Source organism: Notolepis coatsorum (genome assembly GCF_963971535.1).
Source record: "Notolepis coatsorum genome assembly, chromosome: 15".
NCBI lineage: Eukaryota > Metazoa > Chordata > Actinopteri > Aulopiformes > Paralepididae > Notolepis > Notolepis coatsorum.
In genome coordinates this window covers 16,517,909-16,544,039 of record NC_140179.1, presented here as the reverse complement: position 1 = coordinate 16,544,039, position 26,131 = coordinate 16,517,909, and the positions used below count along the sequence as shown (strand labels likewise).

Sequence of the window (26,131 nt, the reverse complement as noted above, 5' to 3'; positions counted from 1 at the left end):
GATTTGATTGATTGTTTTATTTGCGTGCACACAGAGTGCCAGACACCAAAGATACTGTAGCAGTGTTCCGTTATTACATCACATTTAATTACCTAAATACAGATTACAGCTCGGTCTTAAACAAAGTATTCTGCCTTCTCTCCCATACATGACAAGTAAGCTTGCTGTCATTGGTCGCTTGCTCCAGCTGATCCCGCCTCATAGGTTTCCCAGCAGTCAGGAAATACTCCTTTCCGAGCAGTGGTTCACTGAGTTGACCTTCAAACTCTGTTTACGATGAAGCACAACTCTCTCCTGCTGGGTTCCGAGCTCCACCTTGATCACACCCGGTCTCCATCGCCTCATCCGCTCCACATTAACAATCTCCTTTATTATTTATGTTTTGTATTTATACAATTCTTTCCTTTTTGTTTTTTTTCAAAGGGGAAGTTGTTTATTTGTTGTATTTCACTGTTTATTTGAAGGGATCATTCATCTGTTAACTTCTCACCTGGTCTCTGTGTGCTTCCTCCCCCCGCCCCCTGCACCTGCTTCTGCTGGACACGCCCATAGGGGAGTTCTCAGGTGTGTATCTGCACACGCATTGGTTGGTATATATGTCTGTCACACTGAGTGAAGGTGCGTTCGGGTGGCTCTCATGATTGATGGTGCGTTCGGCAGGTCCTCATCGACGCGTAATGTCAGACATCTTTTGAGTTTATCACCAGGAAGTTGCACTTGAACGTCTGACCAAGTGGTGAATACCAGTGGTAAACTAACCAAAAGGTAAATACCAGTGGTAAACTAACCAAAAGGTAAATACCAGTGGTAAACTAACCAAGTGGTAAATACCAGTGGTAAACTAACCAAAAGGTAAATACCAGTGGTAAACTAACCAAGTGGTAAATACCAGTGGTAAACTAACCAAGTGGTAAACACCAGTGGCAGGGCTTGACGTAAACTTTTTGGCTAGTGGTTTTCCAAAGTCACTAGCCACTCAGCATTTTCACTAGCCAAAAATCCCCGCACTCGCGCCCCCACCCAAAAAGTAATAAATATAGGTAATTTCTTCTTCACTAACCCCTGCTGGGGACAGTATCATTGTAATCATACTGCTACACGCCAACTGTACAACTGTGCTTCTGACTGTTGACTCCATTGTTTACTACTGCCTGCGACCAGTGACTCGGCCGCAAAAGGAGCTCCAGTTGGGGCAACGGCTGACTGGGACAAGATGGAGGGTGTAGATGTGGAAGAGTTGTGTTGAACCTAGCAATTACATTGTTGCTCCAAACGCTGTGAACATTATCATTGACACACCTATGCCTTGGCTGTGTTGAACCTAGCAATTATATTATTGCTCCAAACGCTGTGAACATTATCATTGACACACCTATGCAGGGCTTGACGTTAACTTTTTGGCTCACTAGCCACTGTGGCTAGTGGTTTTCCAAAGTCACTAGCCACTCAGCATTTTCACTAGCCCTGGGCAACTTTGCAAACATGTAGTACAGTAAATTGTCTCATCACAGCTCTTTTAAATCAGATCGACATTGCAAATAAGAAACCTGTTCATAATGTTTTATCTGGCTAAATAAAGGTTCAAATAAAAATAAATAAAAAAATCCACACAGGATCCTTAAAAATTCTGCTAGTTCAAAAATCACTGCATCAAATTAAAGGAATGGTCCACTTTAAAGGTAGAATCTGTAATGCCATCAAACAGCGGCAAAAGAACCCCGCTTGGTACTGCACTTTGTTCACATGTTTTGGTTGTAGTTGAGTGGGGATAGGGGGAGGAGTTGAGTGGGGATAGTGTGAGGAGTTGAGTGGGGATAGGGGGAGGAGTTGAGTGGGGTTAGGGGGAGGAGTTGAGTGGGGATAGGGGGAGGATTTGAGTGGGAATAGGGGGAGGAGTTGAGTGGGGATAGTGGGAGGAGTTGAGTGGGGATAGTGGGAGGAGTTGAGTGGGGATAGTGGGATGAGTTGAGTGGGGATAGGGGGAGGAGTTGAGTGGGGATAGGGGGAGGAGTTGAGTGGGGATAGGGGGAGGAGTTGAGTGGGGATAGTGGGAGGAGTTGAGTGGGGATAGGGGGAGGAGTTGAGTGGGGATAGGGGGAGGAGTTGAGTGGGGATAGGGGGAGGAGTTGAGTGTGGATAGGGGGAGGAGTTGAGTGGGGATAGTGGGAGGAGTTGAGTGGGGATAGTGGGATGAGTTGAGTGGGGATAGGGGGAGGAGTTGAGTGGGGATAGGGGGAGGAGTTGAGTGTGGATAGGGGGAGGAGTTGAGTGTGGATAGGGGGAGGAGTTGAGTGGGGATAGAGGGAGGAGTTGAGTGTGGATAGGGGGAGGAGTTGAGTGTGGATAGGGGGAGGGGTTGAGTGCGGATAGGGGGAGGGGTTGAGTGGTAAGGGGGAGGGGTTGAGTGTGGATAGGGGAGGGGTTGAGTGGGGATAGGGGGAGGAGTTGAGTGGGGATAGGGGAAGGAGTTGAGTGGGGATAGGGGGAGGAGTTGAGTGGGGATAAGGGGAGGAGTTGAGTGTGGATAGGGGGAGGAGTTGAGTGTGGATAGGGGGAGGAGTTGTGTGGGGATAGGGGGAGGGGTTGTTACTGCTGGCCACACCTCAGACTCTACCAAGAGAGGTCTGGAGAAATTCACACTAATAAGTTACTAAACAACCAACACATCAGACCAAATATATGAATAAAATGCAATGCTAGCAGGGCTCTTTTGTCTAGAGGTCGCTGTTTGGCAGCATTACAGATTCTAGCTTTAACCGTAGTGTTTTTAACCAAGGCCCTGTTTACACATTGGTATAATGTTGACTAGTACAGGTTTCCCTTCTGGCTTCAGTACCGAGGAACTCAGCCCTCTGCTGCATCCTCTCACCAGCCTCCATCTTCTAGCTGTCCATGACCCTCACAGTACAGCACTGTATCGTCAGCGTTAGGGATGAGTTAGAATTTTCTAATAGTCGTGTCAGTCTCCACATTCGATTTTCATGTCAGAGTCGAAATATATATATATATATATTTTTTTTTGTGTGTGAAGCAAACCATTCTTATTTAATATATTTTTATATTTAGAGGCAGCCAAATTGTCATAGCCTAATTGATCTAAATGATGCACATGCTACTGTTTCTGTTTGTTTATTAAAACCGGTTGATAGGCCAATGCAATGCTGTTATTATAGGCTACAGAAAATTACTATTTCGTGTTTATTATTATTATACATTTTCGAATATCCGGTCTTAAGAACAGTAGACTATTCTAGAATGATTTTGGTCAGTGATGCACATCCCTAATCAGCGTGGCACCAGGGGTCTGTGGAAGATGTGATGTCCCTCTGACGCTGTCGTTGGAAGCCATGTTAATAAATGCTTATCAGCGTCCTCTCCTCTCTCTTTCTTTCTCTTTCTTTCTCTACGCTCTGTGTTTCTCCGTCCTGCTCTCCCTCCGTCCGCTTTCCTCCTCCTCTTCTCTTCTCTCGCTCCCAGTCCGGGATGATTTCTTTGGTAAGGCACCGCTTGCCTTCATATGAATGACTGTGCGTTTGTGATGTCACTTCCTGGCTGAGCTTTGAGCTTTGATGTCACTTCCTGTCCCTATCCCTCTCCTTTATTTTCTTTGGCTTTATTGATCGTTATCTTGACCTTTTGTTTTCCATTTTATATTGTTTTACTATAAAACTACTTTAAAGACCCAATCTGCAATCCAAACAAACAGGTCATCATCAAATCAAACACTTAGACAACAGGTACCGGTAAATACGAGTTTTTAAGTGTTTTTGCTGTATAGGTATCAAATGTTTATATTGTATATATCACTATTATAATGTTTATAATCACTGGGGTAAAATAGATCTATATTGATGATGTATTCACATATTTAGAAAATCCTCCAGAATGCATAATTATGAATATATCCCCATTTATATTGTAAAAACTAAAAAGAAGGGGAAAAAATTGATTGGAACTTTAAAGGCCCTATAGACCGTGTTCAATGGAATTGTGTTGCAGTTTCACGGTGACTTTAAGAATATATAGGCACTATTTTGAAGCTCTATTGATATTAAATTTCGCCAACAATTATGACTAACAGCATTTCTTCACGATACTTTTGTATTTAAAATCCACTGCATTTATCCGCTCCAGGTAAAATTCACCTCCAAAGATAAATTGCCTAAAAAAGTACAACTTTTAATGCTATGGATGTAGCTATTCCTCCTCTAGCCTGCTGCATCAAGCGGATGCTCCGTACCAAGTGACCCAGACACAGAACAGAGGCCTTTCATGGAATGTTTAGATACCAATTTGTCCTCCATGTTGGAAACAACATGTGTTGGTATATGAGAAATATATCAACAAAAACATAATCATTTGGTGTTTTATTACCAACTCCTGTAAAGAGGTCACAGTAGAACAGTGATATCATGCCTTTCCAGTGTTTTACCTACTCTACCACTGCACAGGAATTAGGCATTTCTAGTGGTTACCAATGGTTACAGGCAGCCATGTTGGAAGAAAGAGAACTACACTAACATTCCATGCAAGGCATCTGTTGATAATTGAGTTGAATGTTATTTTTCCTGTCTGTCCTCTTGTCCAAATTCATTTCTCCTTTGATTTACACTTGCATGTGAGCGCTTGGCTTATTATACACCATGCTTGATGCTCCTATATTAAGATATATACGGTAATAATACAAGGGGACATTTCCATTATTATCATAAGTAGATCATAGTAGTCATTATGCTGTGGGTGGGGAACAGGTTAGAACAAAAAGCACACCACAACATGCAGACAGAGGTTTTAATCCAGACCACAACATGCAGACAGAGGTTTTAATCCAGACCACAACATGCAGACAGAGGTTTTAATCCAGACCACAACATGCAGACATAGGTTTAATCCAGACCACAACATGCAGACAGAGGTTTTAATCCAGACCACAACATGCAGACAGAAGGTTTAATCCAGACCACAACATGCAGACAGAGGTTTTAATCCAGACCACAACATGCAGACAGAAGGTTTAATCCAGACCACAACATGCAGACAGAAGGTTTAATCCAGACCACAACATGCAAACAGAAGGTTTAATCCAGACCACAACATGCAGACAGAGGGTTTAATCCAGACCACAACATGCAGACAGAGGGTTTAATCCAGACCACAACATGCAGACAGAGGGTTTAATCCAGACCACAACATGCAGACAGAAGGTTTAATCCAGACCACAACATGCAGACAGAGGTTTTAATCCAGACCACAACATGCAGACAGAGGTTTTAATCCAGACCACAACATGCAGACAGAAGGTTTAATCCAGACCACAACATGCAGACAGAAGGTTTAATCCAGACCAGAACATGCAGACAGAGGTTTTAATCCAGACCACAACATGCAGACAGAGGTTTTAATCCAGACCACAACATGCAGACAGAAGGTTTAATCCAGACCAGAACATGCAGACAGAGGTTTTAATCCAGACCACAACATGCAGACAGAAGGTTTAATCCAGACCACAACATGCAAACAGAAGGTTTAATCCAGACCACAACATGCAGACAGAGGGTTTAATCCAGACCACAACATGCAGACAGAGGTTTAATCCAGACCACAACATGCAGACAGAGGTTTAATCCAGACCACAACATGCAGACAGAAGGTTTAATCCAGACCACAACACGCAGACAGAGGTTTAATCCAGACCACAACATGCAGACAGAGGTTTTAATCCAGACCACAACATGCAGACAGAGGTTTTAATCCAGACCACAACATGCAGACAGAATGTTTAATCCAGACCACAACATGCAGACAGAGGTTTAATCCAGACCACAACATGCAGACAGAAGGTTTAATCCAGACCACAACATGCAGACAGAGGTTTAATCCAGACCACAACATGCAGACAGAAGGTTTAATCCAGACCACAACATGCAGACAGAGGTTTAATCCAGACCACAACATGCAGACAGAAGGTTTAATCCAGACCACAACATGCAGACAGAAGGTTTAATCCAGACCACAACATGCAGACAGAGGGTTTAATCCAGACCATAACATGCAGACAGAAGGTTTAATCCAGACCACAACATGCAGACAGAAGGTTTAATCCAGACCACAACATGCAAACAGAGGTTTTAATCCAGACCACAACATGCAGACAGAAGGTTTAATCCAGACCACAACATGCAGACAGAAGGTTTAATCCAGACCACAACATGCAGACAGAGGGTTTAATCCAGACCACAACATGCAGACAGAGGGTTTAATCCAGACCACAACATGCAGACAGAAGGTTTAATCCAGACCACAACATGCAGACAGAAGGTTTAATCCAGACCACAACATGCAGACAGAGGGTTTAATCCAGACCATAACATGCAGACAGAAGGTTTAATCCAGACCACAATATGCAGACAGATGTTTAATCCAGACCACAACATGCAGACAGAGGTTTAATCCAGACCACAACATGCAGACAGAGGTTTTAATCCAGACCACAACATGCAGACAGAGGTTTAATCCAGACCACAACATGCAGACAGAGGTTTAATCCAGACCACAACATGCAGACAGAGGGTTTAATCCAGACCACAACATGCAGACAGATGTTTAATCCAGACCACAACATGCAGACAGAGGTTTAATCCAGACCACAACATGCAGACAGATGTTTAATCCAGACCACAACATGCAGACAGAGGTTTAATCCAGACCACAACATGCAGACAGAGGTTTAATCCAGACCGCAACATGCAGACAGAGGTTTAATCCAGACCACAACATACAGACAGAGGTTTTAATCCAGACCACAACATGCAGACAGAGGTTTTAATCCAGACCACAACATGCAGACAGAGGGTTTAATCCAGACCACAACACGCAGACAGAGGGTTTAATCCAGACCACAACATGCAGACAGAGGTTTAATCCAGACCGCAACATGCAGACAGAGGGTTTAATCCAGACCACAACATGCAGACAGAGGTTTTAATCCAGACCACAACATGCAGACAGAGGTTTTAATCCAGACCACAACATGCAGACAGATGTTTAATCCAGACCACAACATGCAGACAGATGTTTAATCCAGACCACAACATGCAGACAGAGGGTTTAATCCAGACCACAACATGCAGACAGAGGTTTTAATCCAGACCACAACATGCAGACAGAAGGTTTAATCCAGACCACAACATGCAGACAGAGGTTTTAATCCAGACCACAACATGCAGACAGAGGTTTTAATCCAGACCACAACATGCAGACAGAGGTTTTAATCCAGACCACAACATGCAGACAGAGGTTTTAATCCAGACCACAACATGCAGACAGAGGTTTTAATCCAGACCACAACACGCAGACAGAGGTTTAATCCAGACCACAACATGCAGACAGAGGTTTAATCCAGACCACAACATGCAGACAGAGGTTTTAATCCAGACCACAACATGCAGACAGAGGTTTTAATCCAGACCACAACATGCAGACAGAGGTTTTAATCCAGACCACAACATGCAGACAGAGGTTTTAATCCAGACCACAACACGCAGACAGAGGTTTAATCCAGACCACAACACGCAGACAGAGGTTTAATCCAGACCACAACATGCAGACAGAGGTTTAATCCAGACCACAACATGCAGACAGAGGTTTTAATCCAGACCACAACATGCAGACAGAGGTTTTAATCCAGACCACAACATGCAGACAGAGGTTTTAATCCAGACCACAACATGCAGACAGAGGTTTTAATCCAGACCACAACATGCAGACAGAGGTTTTAATCCAGACCACAACATGCAGACAGAGGTTTTAATCGTCCACAAAACGGCGGTCGTGGTGCATTTCCGACGCTTGATTCTTCTGAACTAGCTACTACGACGTCACGGGGGACTCAAGCGGATGAAATGCACGAGGACCCTGTGCTCTTGTTAGCGCCCCCTGGAGGCATGGTGTGGTGTAGCACCTGTGTCGATGTGAAAACGCTGAACTGGTTGTAACTGTGGCTGTTTTCCAGGGATGGGCAAGGAGGTGGAGAATCTACTGACCGAAAACAAGCAACTGCTGGAGACCAAGTAAGACAGAGAGAGACATTGTGTTGGTGGGGGTTAACTTACATGTACAGCATTAACAGGATTATAGTAATCTGATTGAAAATATGTGTAATAATCTGTTACAGTAACTGTAAAAACACATTAATCTGATTTAAGACACTTTTGGTGATTATGTATTAAAGGGAAATGCCACCTATTTTAAGAATTCACATAATATGTTCTTCTTGTGTCCCAGGACAGGTCAGTCAGTATTTGTGAACACGCACCACTCTCTCTTCTAAAGCTAGACATCAGAGAGGGAACCCAATCGGTGATGTCACTGGGATGTAAAAGCTGCTCCAGGGACAATGAATGGGGCTCTGACATTATGATGCCATCAGGCTTTAGGAGCAAGCGGTGCGTGTTCACAAAATACTGACACGGGAAGAACATGTGCAGCCAATGCAGAGACCTGAGAACTGCTGTAATGTGTTCCGCTCAGTCAGAAGTAGTCGACCGAGGGGCCGAACAGTTCTTCAGACAACTGACCTGTCCAACCCTTTACCAAATAACACCAAAGAAACCACAATGTCTGTTGATATTGTTAATCGAATTAATTGAAAGGCAATTAATCTCGATCCTGCAATCGGTCATGATTCCTTTCCGCTGCCGTCACAGAAACGCCCTGAACATCGTGAAGAACGACCTCATAGCCAAAGTGGACGAGCTGTCCGGAGATCACGAGGTGCTGCGGGAGGAGCTGGAGGCCGTGAGGCTGTCCAAGAACAAGGTGGACACCAGAGTCAAGGAGCTGGAGGAGGAGCTGAAGAGGTGAGGAGGTCTTCTCCTGCTCTGTGGTCTAAAACACCCGACCATCTAAACATCTAAACACCGACCATCTAAACACCTGACCATCTAAACACCTGACCATCTAAACACCTGACCATCTAAACACCTGACCATCTAAACACCTGACCATCTAAACACCTGACCATCTAAACATCTAAACACCTGACCATCTAAACATCTAAACACCTGACCATCTAAACACCTGACCATCTAAACACCTGACCATCTAAACATCTAAACACCTGACCATCTAAACACCTGACCATCTAAACATCTAAACACCTGACCATCTAAACACCTGACCATCTAAACATCTAAACACCTGACCATCTAAACATCTAAACACCTGACCATCTAAACATCTAAACATCTAAACACCTGACCATCTAAACACCTGACCATCTAAACACCTGACCATCTAAACATCTAAACACCCGACCATCTGACCATCTAAACATCTAAACACCTGACCATCTAAACACCTGACCATCTAAACACCTGACCATCTAAACACCTGACCATCTAAACACCTGACCATCTAAACATCTAAACACCTGACCATCTAAACACCTGACCATCTAAACATCTAAACACCTGACCATCTAAACACCTGACCATCTAAACATCTAAACACCTGACCATCTAAACACCTGACCATCTAAACATCTAAACACCTGACCATCTAAACACCTGACCATCTAAACATCTAAACACCTGACCATCTAAACACCTGACCATCTAAACATCTAAACACCTGACCATCTAAACACCTGACCATCTAAACATCTAAACACCTGACCATCTAAACATCTAAACACCTGACCATCTAAACACCTGACCATCTAAACATCTAAACACCTGACCATCTAAACACCTGACCATCTAAACATCTAAACACCTGACCATCTAAACATCTAAACACCTGACCATCTAAACACCTGACCATCTAAACATCTAAACACCTGACCATCTAAACATCTAAACACCTGACCATCTAAACATCTAAACACCTGACCATCTAAACATCTAAACATCTAAACACCTGACCATCTAAACACCTGACCATCTAGACATCTAAACATCTAAACACCTGACCATCTAAACACCTGACCATCTGACCATCTAAACATCTAAACACCTGACCATCTAAACATCTGACCATCTAGACACCTGACCATCTAAACACCTGACCATCTAAACACCTGACCATCTAAACACCTGACCATCTAAACACCTGACCATCTAAACACCTGACCATCTAAACACCTGACCATCTAAACACCTGACCATCTAAACACCTGACCATCTAAACACCTGACCATCTAAACACCTGACCATCTAAACACCTGACCATCTAAACACCTGACCATCTAAACATCTAAACACCTGACCATCTAGACACCTGACCATCTAGACACCTGACCATCTAAACAAGTAGGAGACAAGATGCTCTGATGACTCCTCCTGCCTCTGTCTTGCAGGTTAAGAGCTGAGGCTCTCGGGGCCTCCCAGGACGCTAAGGATGAAGGAGGTGACGATGTGAGTAACTGTGTCTTTATTTGTTGCTCAGGGTTGAGTTGAAACAACACTATAGTTACAGCTGGTGGCTTTGGGTTGAGTTGAAACAACACTCACCCTGGCTCTTTATGCAGCTCTGGTGTAAATAATATACTAACCCTGGCTCTTTATGCAGCTCTGGTTTATTAATATAAATAATATACTAACCCTGGCTCTTTATGCAGCTCTGGTGTATTAATATAAATAATATACTCACCCTGGCTCTTTATGCAGATCTGGTGTATTAATATAAATAATATACTAACCCTGGCTCTTTATGTAGCCCTGGTGTATTAATATTGTAAAGGCCGAATGAGTGTTTTTTGTTATTGATTATTATTAGTATTATTATTATCATTATTTTTATCAATAGAAGGTTACAATTTATGGGAATGTAATGATTGAGGGGAATGTTATGATTCTGTGCAGCCTGTTGGGTGGTGGACTCTGCTGCGCCGTGAGTGGATCACCTGCACCTATCGGGTGATCGGCGACGGCGCGGCAGAGATCATTAAATAGGTGATAGGAATCAGCTGTTGGGCGGTAGTCGATGGGGAAAGCATATGATTTTCTTACCGCTTCAGCGCTTCAGGACGCTTTCGGAAACTGTTTAGATTACACTTTAAGCAATTAGACCAGGTTATATGACGTTTTAGGATCACTGTGATCAACCCTCCCATGTAACCTACTTATTCTAATTAAATCGGGTCACCACATCGGTGTCTGATAACGGAGCTTAATGTGTGGAAAACTATTTCTTTGGACGTTGAGCGCGTATGGATTCACTCCCCGTCTACACCAAGAAGCGGCATTCTGGCATGTTGCCGCTACATTAAGTAAGAAAATCGCGTTTATTGAACCCCAACCAGCTTCAATAAAGTGAAAGAGGACTCGCGCAGATATTGACGCGACCCAAGGCAGAGGCGCGCGTCAATAAGCACAACACCAGAGGAGGACTCGCAAGAGGACTGACAACAAGGGGCCAGCATTGTTGTGAGAGACAATCAAAGATCAGAGATCAGCAGGAAGGAATCGATCCACATCAGCACAGTGAATGATGACAGCCCGAGGACATCGCTGCCTGTGATCAGCTGCTACAGGATCGATCAACGAAAGCATCACCACCAAGAGGGGAGGATCCTCCCTCCCGGCTCGAGGACATCAAAGGGAACGTGCGTGAGTAGAATGTATGAATGGAATAGACACTACCACGTACGTGGCGCGCGCAAACGGCGCTGTGGAATATAAGCCAAATTATAAAACTGTCTTAAGAACTGGTGGATAAATATAGACAAGATGTCGGATATTGAAACAGAGAATATGGATTTGACACAAGCGGATATTGAGCTGAAACAACTAATGGCATCACGTAAAGCCAGGCTTGCAGCATGCACCCGCAAGAAAAATGAGATTATTCTGATGATGAAATCAAATGATGAACAAGGAGTAAGAACGGATATGGCACTGTTCAATAAGACACTCAGTGCTTTTAAGTCAGCAATTGAGTCTGTACAGCCGTATTTACAGGAAAGCGATGAGGATGAAACACAACGGTATAAACCAAGAATAGATGAATTCAATGCATTTATTAATGTGATGGAAAAATGGTTGATGGAAGGGAATAAGGAAAGGCAAACTCCATCCCAAAGTCCAACTGGGTCTGGGATCCAAGAGTCTCCAGTAGAGACTCAAGATGAGCTGGAAAGGGACCTTCAGGCTACAATAGGCCCAGAGGATAGCGTTTCCAGGGCCCCATCAAGATCATCCAAATCATCAAAATCATCAAGTAAAAGCCAATCATCCAGGTTATCTGCCGCCCGTCGAAGGGCTGAAAACGAGAGGGCCACCATTCTGGCAAAGGCCGCTGCACTTTCAGCCAGACAAGCCATAAGCCTAAAGGAGGCTGAATTAGAGGTTGAAACAAATCTAAATAAAGCTAAAGCCATAGCTGAATTAAGTCTGCAGGAGGCTAAAGCCAAGGCTAAATTAAAGGCTGAGAAGGATAAACTCGACTTTGACACAGACATGGCTGTATCAGCGGCCAAACTCAAGATATGAGACATTATCACAAACCAACTCATCTAGAACCACGAGGTATCCATCACAAATTAACCAGCCACCCTCTCAAGAGGACGGAGATGTGTACAAGATGCAACCTAGAGATGGTATGAATGATTATGTTGACCAAGCACATGCTCTAGACACCTCAGAAGGACTACCGATATTGCAAACCACGGTAGAATATGCATCCATAAATGCTGTTCCAAAAACCCCTGTGCAAAGACAGCTCTTGGACCAGTATGCATGGGCGCACACACCACAACAACAACAACAACATCAGCAACAACAACAACAACAGCAACAACAACAACAACAACAACAACAGAGGCCTCCACAAGTAGTGAGACCCAAACAGCCATATATACAGCCACTACCACCTGTACAGTATCGACCACCACCATATGTGCTACCTCAGCCACAACCTTGGCAACAACCACATGCTCCATATCAGCATCAGAACCCTGTGCAGCTTCAGCTACAACCATCTGGAGCTACTGCAGGACAACAGGGTCAAACCCAAACAGACCAGGTTCTATCAAATGTCATGGCAAGGCAGAACGACATTGCAGATATACTTGTCTCACAGCAGAATCTGGCGCTACTCCCAACCAGGGAGATTCCCATGTTTAACGGAGATCCTATGAACTTTAGGTCATTCATGCGAGCCTTCGAGTACGGCATAGAAAATAGAACCACCAGCGAGCAAGATAGACTCTACTTTTTAGAACAATACACCACAGGACCACCTAAAGATCTTGTGAGGAGCTGCCTACACATGCATCCACAGGATGGATATGTGGAAGCCAAAAGACTACTTAAAGAGAATTTCGGTGATGAAATAAGGATAACAAATGCTTATATAAAGAAGGCCTTGGACTGGTCCAGCATCAAACAGGAGGATAGTCAAGCTTTGCGCGCCTACGCCCTCTACCTGAGAGGATGCAGTAATGCAATGCAGGAGCTTCACTACATGGATGAGCTGGACAATCCATCTAACCTACGACTGATCTTATCCAAGATACCCTTTAGGATCAGAGAAAGGTGGGGGTCAACAGCCTACGACATCCAGGAGCGCACTGGGCAAAGAGCCAAATTCAAGGATCTTGTGGCTTATCTGGAGAAACAAGCCAAAATCGCCTCCGACCCATTGTGGGGCAATATTCAGGATTACAGTCCTGACGGAGCTGCCCCAAGGTACCTCAAGACTGCAGCCTCTGTATGGCAAACAAGAGCAGGAACAGCGGCTGCACCGGTTAAAGAGAGAAGCAGCTTCGTCACGACAGTGACACCAGTCACAAACATACCGTCAACCGTCGGTAATGTAGGATGCAAGGCAGATGGCTCTGTGGCTTTTAGAACTCCTTGCTTGTACTGTGCAGGCGATCACTCACTTGAAGCCTGCAGGAGGATAAGAGCTCAGAAACATCTAGACAAAATAGAGTTCTTAAAGGTGAAAGGACTTTGTTTTGGTTGTCTCACCAAGGGACATCTCAGTAGGCACTGTAGCCAGCGGATGAGGTGTCAGCATTGTCAGAAAGAACACCTGACTCTGCTACACATAGAGACAAATGACCAAGAAGGACCGGATGAGCAAAAAGGAACAGTCGGGTCAATGGAATGGAAATCACCTCAACAGGAGAGGACACCACCCCTGACCAAGAAGACTGTGGGTAGTGCTCTGGTGAGGCTTGGTGAACATAATGGGGCCGGTAAGGACTGTGCTTTACCCATCGTGCCAGTAAAGGTGAAACAGGCTGACGAAAGTGGGTATGTAACGACATATGCCTTCTTGGACCATGGCAGCTCGGCATCCTTTTGCACAGAGAGCCTCATGAGGAAGCTGAACGCTAAGGGCCGGAAAACATCAATTCTCCTTAAGACAATGGCACAAGAGAAACATGTCCCAGCATATGAGATCTCAGGCCTGGAGGTAGGCAACATCAATGATGACACATTTATTGCACTGCCTACGCTATACACTCAACCAGCAATCCCAGTGTCAAAAGAAAACATCCCTACTCAAGAGGAACTGAAGAAATGGCCCTACCTAAAGGATGTTCACATCACTTACATTGACTCAGATGTGGAGCTTCTGATTGGAGTCAATACTCCGAGAGCCATGGAGCCTCGGCAGATAGTGAACAGCCAGGATGACGGACCATATGCTGTAAGGTCACTCTTGGGATGGGCGGTCTATGGTCCACTGAACGTCAACGCGGTGGATGTGACAAGAAGATATGGTCCACTGAACGTCAACGTGGTGGATGTGACAAGAAGACCCAAAGCCATCACCAACAGTTCGATAAACTTAAAAGATGGTCAGTATAACTTGCCACTCTCCTTTCGGAAAGGAGATGTGATGACACGCAACAACAGACAGGTGGCGACACGAGCCATGCACCTGCAAAAGAAGAGGAAGGATGAAGGGTACCATGCAGAGTACAGACAGGTGACGACACAACGAGCCATGAGCCTGCAAAAGAAGACAGGAAGATCTAAGAGCAGAGAGAAGACTGTAAGATCAAAGAGGAAAGAGGATGGAATATCTAAGACCACAGAGAAGGTACCTCTTCAAGAACCAAGGAAGGATGGCTGTGTCTGGTACATACCCCATCACAGGGTGTATCACAAAAGAAAGAAAGAAAGTGGAAAGAACATGAGTGGTGTTTGATTCACATCGTCATTCCAATGCACCACCATGGCAAACCCTGGAGTGAAGTGGATTGTGGATCAACTTGAAGATTTTTTATTTTGTGACGTGGAATGTTCTCAGTTGTATTGTGGTGATTCACGTGACAGGTGAATCTGCCACGGCACAGCTGATAACATAAATAGCCAAAGAGAACTTCGCCCCTGGTGACTTGGTGGTCATAGTGGACGACACAGCGCCCAGGAATTCCTGGCCGCTTGGACGGATCCTGGAAACCTTTCCGGATAACAAGGGCCTACTACTGGAGTCAAAGGAGGATTGCCAGCTGTAATGAACACTCGCCCGACCATATTTTGTAATTGTGTAGGCACAATTAGGGGCCGGTGTAAAGGCCGAATGAGTGTTTTTTGTTATTGATTATTATTAGTATTATTATTATCATTATTTTTATCAATAGAAGGTTACAATTTATGGGAATGTAATGATTGAGGGGAATGTTATGATTCTGTGCAGCCTGTTGGGTGGACTCTTCTTCTTCTTCTTATTTGAATTTCCGGCAGAGTAGACGCATCGAGGCGTATTACTGCCCTCCGCAATTCTTTTTATGGGCTCTTCTTCTTCTCCTTCTTCTCCTTCTTCACCTTCTTTTTCTTCTTCTACTGGACCCCGTCATCAACTACATTGTCCATTGGAGTGCAGCTACTGCTGCTACTTCCTGTCTGAGCCCCCCTCCGCGGGACCCTCCTTGCCCCCTGCTATCTTATCCTGGGCTGCTTTGTCCCTCGCAGCCTTGTCCCTCGCAGCCCCCTCAGCCAATTCTTTACACACCTCCTTCCAGTCCAGACCTTCCAATCCCAGATGTTGAACCGCTATCCTAACAATCATCTTCACCATCTCTGTTCTACCCGTAACCTCTGCCATACCAGTAACTACCCCTGCCACGAAGGCCACAATACCTAATTTCTCCTCCCTTCCCCTGTCTCTTTCCACCTGCTCTACCCTCACTGCCAAATGCCCTCCTTCAACCCCCTGCACCCTTTCTTGGCTCCCCTGTCCTGCCCTGCTAACCGCCCCAGCATACGTCAACTTACCCTCCCTTCTCTCTCTCCGATCCGCGACCTGCTTCATCATCACCTCGCACCCCCGAAACGCTACACTGTGCTCCCCACCACAACTACAGCACCTCGGCTTCACTCCCTCTCCACATTTCCCATATTCATGTTCCCCGCCACACCTAGCGCACCTCATCCCCTTCATACACGTGGTAGCTATATGGCCAAACCCCTGGCACCTATAGCACCTAAGAGGATTATGAACAAATTCCCTAACCCTATACATCCTACGCCCTACTAATACCTCCCTAGGAACAACCCCACCCTCAAACGTAATCACTACCGTCCCCGTCACTGCCCTCTCCGCTCCCCTCTTCATCCTTGCTGCACTCTTAACTATGCCATTACGCCTGTCCTCCTTTAGCTCTTCCACCAGCTGCTCTACTGTAACCTCGACCGGTACCCCAACTATCACCCCCTTACATCCCCCCCCCCTCTTCTCCCCTACTCTCGCCACCTTACTTATACCCACCCCCCCAATGCTCTGCATCTTCCTAGCCACCTCCACCTGCCCCTCACTACCACACCCTACGGCCAGATTCCCATCCCACAAAACGTTCACGTACTTTACCTCTCCTAATCGCTCGGCAATGAGTTTGGGCCACTCGAGCCTACCTACTTTCCTCTCATCCCTCTCCCCCTCAAGCCTGACCACTATATGGATCACTTCCGCTTTTGCCACATCTTTTCCTGCACCCTCGTCTCCCGGACCACTTGAGCTATCGTCCCCCCCTTTCTTCCTCTTCCCCCCTTCTCCCCCCCTCTCCTCCCCCCTACTCTCACTATCCCCATCGCTGTCGTTCCTCTCCGTCCGCTTCTTCCTCTTCTTCCTCACCGTATCCCACCCCTCCTCCTCCCTCTCCCGTTCTTCCTCTTCCTTCTTCTTCTTCTTTACACCATCCGACTCCTTCCCTTTGTCTTCCACCATCTCCGAGGCCTCCTTCTCACTTCCCTCTCCGTTATCGGTCGTTAGCTCCATATCTGCCTGTTCCCTTTCGCTATCTTCCTCGCCCTTCTCACACCATTTACTTCCATCACGATCCTCCCAATACCCTGGGTAGCCGCTCACAGGCCGGGGCCACCAATCGCAAGGCCTTCGCTGTTCCTGATCTCTCACAGCCACTTCTTCCGCATCCCACCACCGACTACTGCTCCCACGCATGTCTTCGCTGCACAGTTCCGACGGACGCAGACGCCGCCACTCGGCGCATCTCTCCCAATCCATCCTCCCACATGAACAGGCCGCACTTCTGTCTTCCTCTCCAAACAACAGCCTCCCCCCACGAACATACGGCATGGCCTGCTGCTGCGCCGTGAGTGGATCACCTGCACCTGTCGGGTGATCGGCGACGGCGCGGCAGAGATCATTAAATAGGTGATAGGAATCAGCTGTTGGGCGGTAGTCGATGGGGAAAGCATATGATTTTCTTACCGCTTCAGCGCTTCAGGACGCTTTCGGAAACTGTTTAGATTACACTTTAAGCAATTAGACCAGGTTATATGACGTTTTAGGATCACTGTGATCAACCCTCCCATGTAACCTACTTATTCTAATTAAATCGGGTCACCACATCGGTGTCTGATAACGGAGCTTAATGTGTGGAAAACTATTTCTTTGGACGTTGAGCGCGTATGGATTCACTCCCCGTCTACACCAAGAAGCGGCATTCTGGCATGTTGCCGCTACAAATATAAATAATATACTAACCCTGGCTCTTTATGCAGCTCTGGTGTATTAATATAAATAATATACTAACCCTGGCTCTTTATGCAGCCCTGGTGTATTAATATAAATAATATACTAACCCTGGCTCTTTATGCAGCTCTGGTTTAATATAAATAATATACTAACCCTGGTTCTTTATGCAGCTCTGGTGTATTACTATAAATAATATACCAACCCTGGTTCTTTATGCAGCTCTGTAATATAAATAATATACTAACCCTGGTTCTTTATGCAGCTCTGTAATATAAATAATATACTAACCCTGGTTCTTTATGCAGCTCTGTAATATAAATAATATACTAACCCTGGTTCTTTATGCAGCTCTGTAATATAAATAATATACTAACCCTGGTTCTTGATGCAGCTCTGTAATATAAATAATATACTAACCCTGGTTCTTTATGCAGCTCTGGTGTATTAATATAAATAATATACAAACCCTGGTTCTTGATGCAGCTCTGGTGTATTAATATAAATAATATACAAACCCTGGTTCTTTATGCAGCTCTGGTGTATTAATATAAATAATATACAAACCCTGGTTCTTGATGCAGCTCTGGTGTATTAATATAAATAATATACAAACCCTGGTTATTGATGCAGCTCTGGTGTATTAATATAAATAATATACTAACCCTGGCTCTCGATGCAGCTCTGGTGTATTAATATAAATAATATACTAACCCTGGCTCTCGATGCAGCTCTGGTGTATTAATATAAATAATATACTAACCCTGGCTCTCGATGCAGCTCTGGTGTATTAATATAAATAATATACTAACCCTGGCTCTCGATGCAGCTCTGGTGTATTAATATAAATAATATACTAACCCTGGCTCTTGATGCAGCTCTGGTGTATTAATATAAATAATATACTCACCCTGGCTCTTTATGCAGCTCTGGTGTATTAATATAAATAATATACTAACCCTGGCTCTCGATGCAGCTCTGGTGTATTAATATAAATAATATACTCACCCTGGCTCTTTATGCAGCTCTGGTGTATTAATATAAATAATATACTAACCCTGGCTCTCGATGCAGCTCTGGTGTATTAATATAAATAATATACTAACCCTGGCTCTTTATGCAGCTCTGGTGTATTAATATAAATAATATACTAACCCTGGCTCTCGATGCAGCTCTGGTGTATTAATATAAATAATATACTAACCCTGGCTCTCGATGCAGCTCTGGTGTATTAATATAAATAATATACTAACCCTGGCTCTCGATGCAGCTCTGGTGTATTAATATAAATAATATACTAACCCTGGCTCTCGATGCTCTCCTACTCAGTACTCGTCTCCCATGCAGGACGGAGATGTGACCATGACTCAGAGGCGACGCTTCACCAGGGTGGAGATGGCCCGGGTTCTGATGGAGAGGAACCAGTACAAGGAGAGACTGATGGAGCTTCAGGAGGCGGTGAGGTGGACGGAGATGATCAGGTAACGTGAAGGTTCAGAGATGATCAGGTAACGTGAAGGTTCAGAGATGATCAGGTGAAGTGAAGGTTCAGAGATGATCAGGTGACGTGAAGGTTCAGAGATGATCAGGTGAAGTGAAGGTTCAGAGATGATCAGGTGAAGGTTCAGAGATGATCAGGTGAAGTGAAGGTTCAGAGATGATCAGGTGAAGTGAAGGTTCAGAGATGATCAGGTAGAGTGAAGGTTCAGAGATGATCAGGTGAAGGTTCAGAGATGATCAGGTGACGTGAAGGTTCAGAGATGATCAGGTGAAGTGAAGGTTCAGAGATGATCAGGTGAAGTGAAGGTTCAGAGATGATCAGGTGACGTGAAGGTTCAGAGATGATCAGGTGAAGTGAAGGGGCGACAGTGGCTCAGGAGGTAGAGCAGTCGCCTGGTAATCCAGAGGTTCCCGGTTCGATTCCCACTCCTCCCGAGCAGCGTGTCGAAGTGTCCTTGAGCAAGACACTTAACCCCTAATTGTTCCCGATGAGCAGGTTGGCACCGTGCATGGTCCGCCATCGGTGTGTGAATGTGTGAGTGAATGGGTAAAATGTGAGGAACAAATTGTAAAAGTAAAAAAAAAGTGCTATATAAATGCAGCCATTTGCCATTTATATAGAGTGAAGGTTCAGAGATGATGTTTTAAGGGGAATGCATTCTTCTTTATCTGACTCTCTCTCTCTAACTGACACACCCCTCTCTCTCTCTCTAACTGACACACATCTCTCTCTAACTGACACACACCTCTCTCTCTCTCTAACTGACACACACCTCTCTCTCTCTCTCTCTAACTGACACACACCCCTTTCTCTCTCTCTCTAACTGACACACCCCTCTCTCTCTCTCTAACTGACACACCCCTCTCTCTCTCTCTCTAACTGACACCCCTCTCTCTCTCTCTAACTGACACACCCCTCTCTCTCTCTCTAACTGACACCCCTCTCTCTCTCTCTCTCTAACTGACACACCTCTCTCTCTCTCTCTCTAACTGACACACACCCCGCTCTCTCTCTAACTGACACACTCTCTCTCTCTCTAACTGACACACACCCTCTCTCTCTCTAACTGACACACACCTCTCTCTCTCTCTCTCTCTCTCTCTCTCTCTCTCTCTCTCTCTCTCTCTCTCTCTCTCTCTCTCTCTCTCTCTCTCTCTCTCCTCACAGAGCCTCCAGAGAGAGCCCTCAGATCTCGGAGAAAAAGAAATCCACCATCTGGCAGTTGTGAGATTCCATTTTACAATCAGTCATGATGTCCTCTGACCTGACATATAGGAGATAGTGATAATAATGATGATGATAATGATGATGATGATAATAATGATGTCCTCTGACCTGACATGGAGGAGATAGTGATAATAATGATGATGATAATGATAATGGAAATGATAATAACAATAATGATAATGATGATTATGATGACAATAATCATAATAATAATAACAATAATGATTATGATCATGATAATAATAATAATAATAATGATAATAATAATAAGTTATTTATATAGCACACTTTATAATACAATTAATTCTCAAGGTGCTTAACAGAAGATCAAGTACATTAACAATCATAGTAAAACATTAAAACAATTCCCTCAATATGAAGCCATGGTGCTGAAGCTCTGGATTTGGAGCTGGTCTGTTCTGTCCAGAAAGAAGCTGTGGCCTAGTTACTCACGAAACAGATGAATCTGGTGTCTACTACAATATAATGTATGAAATTTAACAGACCAGATTAATCTGGGGTCTACTACAATATAATTTATGAAACAGGCCAGATTAATCTGGGGTCTACTACAATATAATTTATGAAACAGACCAGATTAATCTGGGGTCTACTACAATATAATTTATGAAACAGACCAGATTAATCTGGGGTTTACTACAATATAATATATGAAACAGACCAGATTAATCTGGGGTCTACTACAATATAATGTATGAAACAGACCAGATTAATCTGGGGTCTACTACAATATAATGTATGAAACACCAGATTAACCATGGGGTCTACTACAATATAATGTATGAAACACCAGATTAACCATGGGGTCTACTACAATATAATGTATGAAACACCAGATTAACCATGGGGTCTACTAAAATATAACTAAAATAACAGTTAGGAAATAGAAAGCTCCCAATAATATGAAATATTAGGCCTTTCATGCTGCAGGCAAAGCTACTTTCCTGCACTTAGATTAAATATAGATATATAATATACAATCCTACATTTCTTATGCACTGGTTCTTTTGACATGTTGAAGCATGCAGTCTATTTGCAGTATTGATACTAGCTAAGGTTAGTTCAGCTAGCTAGGTTAACGTCTCGTAACACACAGCTATATTGATACTAGCTAAGGTTAGTTCAGCTAGCTAGGTTAACGTCTTGTAACACACACAGCTATATTGATACTAGCTAAGGTTAGTTCAGCTAGCTAGGTTAACGTCTCGTAACACACATCTATATTGATACTAGCTAAGGTTAGTTCAGCTAGCTAGGTTAACATCTCGTAACACACAGCTATATTGATACTAGCTAAGGTTAGTTCAGCTAGCTAGGTTAACATCTCGTAACACACAGCTATATTGATACTAGCTAAGGTTAGTTCAGCTAGCTAAGTTAACGTCTCGTAACACAGTTATATTGATACTAGATAAGGTTAGTTCAGATAGCTAGGTTAACGTCTCGTAACACAGCTATATTTACTAGCTAAGGTTAGTTCAGCTAGCTAGGTTAACGTCTTGTAACACACACAGCTATATTGATACTAGCTAAGGTTAGTTCAGCTAGCTAGGTTAACGTCTTGTAACACACACAGCTATATTGATACTAGCTAAGGTTAGTTCAGCTAGCTAGGTTAATGTCTCGTAACACAGTTATATTGATACTAGCTAAGGTTATTTCAGATTGCTAGGTTAACGTCTCATAACACAGATATATTGATACTAGCTAAGGTTAGTTCAGATAGCTAGGTTAGTTCAGATAGCTAGGTTAACGTCTCATAACACACAGCTATATTGATACTAGCTAAGGTTAGTTCAGATAGCTAGGTTAATGTCTCATAACACACAGCTATATTGATACTAGCTAAGGTTAGTTCAGCTAGCTAGGTTAACGTCTCGTAGCACACACAGCTATATTGATACTAGCTAAGGTTAGTTCAGCTAGCTAGGTTAACATCTCGTAGCACACACAGCTATATTCATACTAGCTAAGGTTAGTTCAGCTAGCTAGGTTAACGTCTCGTAACACACACAGTTATATTGATACTAGCTAAGGTTAGTTCAGCTAGCTAAATTAACGTCTCGTAGCACACACACAGCTATATTGATACTAGCTAAGGTTAGTTCAGCTAGCTAGGTTAACGTCTCGTAACACGTAAACAAGCATTTAAACTATTTTACACTACGCATTTGATTGGTATGACAATGTCCTCTTTGATTCTGTTCAAATGTAACTTTTATTCTCTCTCTGTCTCTCTCTGTCTCTCCCCCCTCTCTCTCCTCTCCCCCACTTATCTCTGTCTCTCTCTCTGTCTGTCTCTCTCTCTCTCTCTCTCCCCCCTCTCTCTCTGTCTCTGCAGCTTTGCTCGTCTCTTCAGCTCGTCCTCCAGTCCTCCTCCAGTGAAGAGGCCGTACTACAGCGTCAACATCCACTACAAGTCTCCGTCTCCGGCCGGCTTCCCCCAGCGCCGCAGTCACACCATGTGCCAGATCTCCACATCCAACCGCACGCTGGAGTTCTTCCCCGAGGAGTGAGCTCCTCGCCTTCCCTTCCCTACTCTCCTTTCCTCCTTCCCTTCCCTACTCTCACCATTCACCGTTCAACTACTTTGCCATTCGCTCTATTCACCTAGATTCCATCTTAAAGGATAAAGCCGTGTCATTTTATTTGTTTTGTTATTGTCAACATAGTCTACAAAAAGAGCCTAAGAATTGACAATAAGAAAACGTTTTAATTAAACCAGCCTTTTTCTTTAAAGGGGAATTTCTCCCCTTTTTATGTGGATGCCCATTCCGTGTTGATGGTAATGAAGCGATACATGTCTCAGTGCGTGCTATATGGACAGAGAAATCTCTGTTCTCCTGCTTGCGAAGCTGTGCGGGCAGTGCCTACATGTACCAGGATGCATTGCGCACACGCAACCCATGTTAAAACCTGCCCAGCCGATGATTAATAATTAATAATTAATTAACACTTGGGGGCCCACATGTGGGCCCTCTTGAGGACGATATGCCCACCGCCACTTGGCCGACCTCTAGTGGCTCTGGTGTTCATTTCTTTTAATACAATATATAGATATAATTAAAGCCCTATTTGTTGCCTGTCGATTACCGTTTCAGGCGACAGAATCCGTTCAGCGGTTCTCGAGTTACATGCCGATATGTGAGGTGTGCGCCAAAGTACACAGCAAAGTACATGACACGTACACGACTCCCGGGGCTCTAGCTCCGTCAATACTTTGGCGATCTTGAAAATTATTGGACAGGGGTGTAGCCAACGAGTGTGGCTTTCCAATGATACCCCACGCGGGGAAGTACGAATCAGGGATCTAGGTGAAAAGTCACAAGCGAAAACAGGAAGAGAAAAAACGCTGAATGAATTGAAGTCTATGAGGAAAAGGAAACCAGAAACGCAACACAGTTTACCAAAATCACTCCTAATCACTCACTTCTGAACGGAAATTTGGACATGTACTACATAAGACTTCAGGCAATTTTTTTTTTTGAAAAACGTGAGTTTTTCAAGTTCAGACCTATGTTACTCTATTTCATTAGCACTAAAAGTGAACTTCAGAATGTTATCTTTCAAAAGAGACCACGCTTATGCATGTGCTATAAGTATAAAGTATAGTATACTGTTTTGCAAAAAAAGTATGCAGTCCTCAAAAACGAAAACAAAAATGGCCACGATGCCGGGAGGGTAGACCAGGAGATGGTCCCTGAGAACTCCATTGACTCTCATGATGTTATTTTGACCATTGAATTCCAAACCAAAATATCACTGTAATCACCCTGCGTGGAAATCATTTTCATAACTACTCCTCTTAGATTGCTATGAATACAAGGAGCAGATGACTAATTCACTTTCATTCATTCAGTTAACAATCTGAGTCAGGGAATCATGAGTTTGTAATTATGTGCTCTGCCTATTTACATTATTTTAGTCTTTGAACTAGGATTTTTACAGCGAACAGGCAGTGGTCTAGCAAGCATTGCATCACTAGCAGTATGGTAGGGAACGTGAATAAGGCCTCCTTCCTACTATTTTACCATACTTCTTTCACCATGTCTACCATACCATACTTCTTTTCATGCCCTATACTTGTCCCACTACTGTACCTACTGTACCAAGGAATTGTGTGTTTTATTGATGTAGTATTCATTCATTTTCACAATAAGGCATCTTATGACTGCTCTTAGGATTAAAGAGTAAACCTGACCTCCAATACCAGCTACTATCAATTTCTATTATTATTATTGTACTAATTGCTGATAATATTGTATAATCGCATGGCAGAATGTGCACACTCCGCTTGGCGTTATGTTACGCTGCCTTTGCTTTCTAAGTTGTCTGTACTCTGCGTGAGAGACATCACACAATATACATACATACATACATACATACATACATACATACATACATACATACATACATACATACATACATACATACATACATACATACATACATACATACATACATACATACATACATACATACATACATACATACATACATACATACAGGGAGGTAGAGCAGTCGTCTGGAAATTCGGAGGTTCCAGGTTCGATTCCTGCTCCTTCCGAGCAGCATGTCGAAGTGTCCTTGAGCAAGACACTTAACCCCTAATTGCTCCTGATGAGCAAGTTGGCACCTTGCATGGTTGCCTCCGCCATCGGTGTGTGAGTGAATGTGTGAGTGAATGGGTGAAATGTGAGGAACATAATTGTAAAGCGCTTTGGATAAAAGCTGTTCTATAAAATGCACCATTTACAAGCACTACTTGGCTGATTGTCACTAATAGCAGCTCAACACGTTCTACACTATTATGTGCTGCTTGTGTAGAATTAGGAATCATGCTGCTTGGCTGCAGCTGAACTAGAGCTTAGCTGCACATCGCTGTGGCAGACTACTGTGTCTCTCTGTCTCTCTCTCTGTTTCTCTCTCTCCCTCTCTATCACTCACTCACTCACTCAGAACACATCAGTTTTTAAGAGTAGGCTACATACTGTGGTTGACTGATATATCGGGCCGATATTGGCCGCCGACATTACCATCTTCGTGGTCTCCAGCTCATTAGTGTTAAACATGATGGTCTCCAGCTCATTAGTGTTAAACATGATGGTCTCCAGCTCATTAGTGTTAAACATGATGGTCTCCAGCTCATTGGTGTTAAACATGATGGTCTCCAGCTCATTAGTGTTAAACATGATGGTATCAGAAACCAGAGATCACTAGGAAGCCGTCACTTCATGCTAGCTCACCCAGAAAGGGGCTAAATAGGGCTCCACATTTCACAGATATTTTTGAAAGGAATAAATACTGCAATAATTTGTCAGGCTAAATTTAAGCTAACTCCGTGGTTATTTAGGCTAATGTTAGCGAGTGCAAACCTAGCTACACTAGCTAGGCTAATATAGCAATATAACATTAGTGATCACGAGTGCA

The 26,131-nt window shown here is 43.9% G+C and overlaps 1 protein-coding gene across 1 annotated transcript in view; it reads left to right on the top strand.

Annotated features, from left to right (window-relative positions):
* The window catches only part of mapk8ip3 (mitogen-activated protein kinase 8 interacting protein 3), a gene marked incomplete at its 5' end in the record, with an annotated part of 121,418 nt that overhangs the window by 46,935 nt on the left and 48,352 nt on the right, over window positions 1-26,131 (top strand). The window contains 7 exons of the mRNA XM_084330694.1: window positions 3,478-3,495; window positions 8,012-8,069; window positions 8,706-8,858; window positions 10,358-10,415; window positions 19,282-19,433; window positions 20,621-20,677; window positions 23,043-23,213. Coding sequence (XP_084186820.1) covers window positions 3,478-3,495; window positions 8,012-8,069; window positions 8,706-8,858; window positions 10,358-10,415; window positions 19,282-19,433; window positions 20,621-20,677; window positions 23,043-23,213 — 667 coding nt within the window. The remainder of the gene's footprint in view (window positions 1-3,477; window positions 3,496-8,011; window positions 8,070-8,705; window positions 8,859-10,357; window positions 10,416-19,281; window positions 19,434-20,620; window positions 20,678-23,042; window positions 23,214-26,131) is intronic.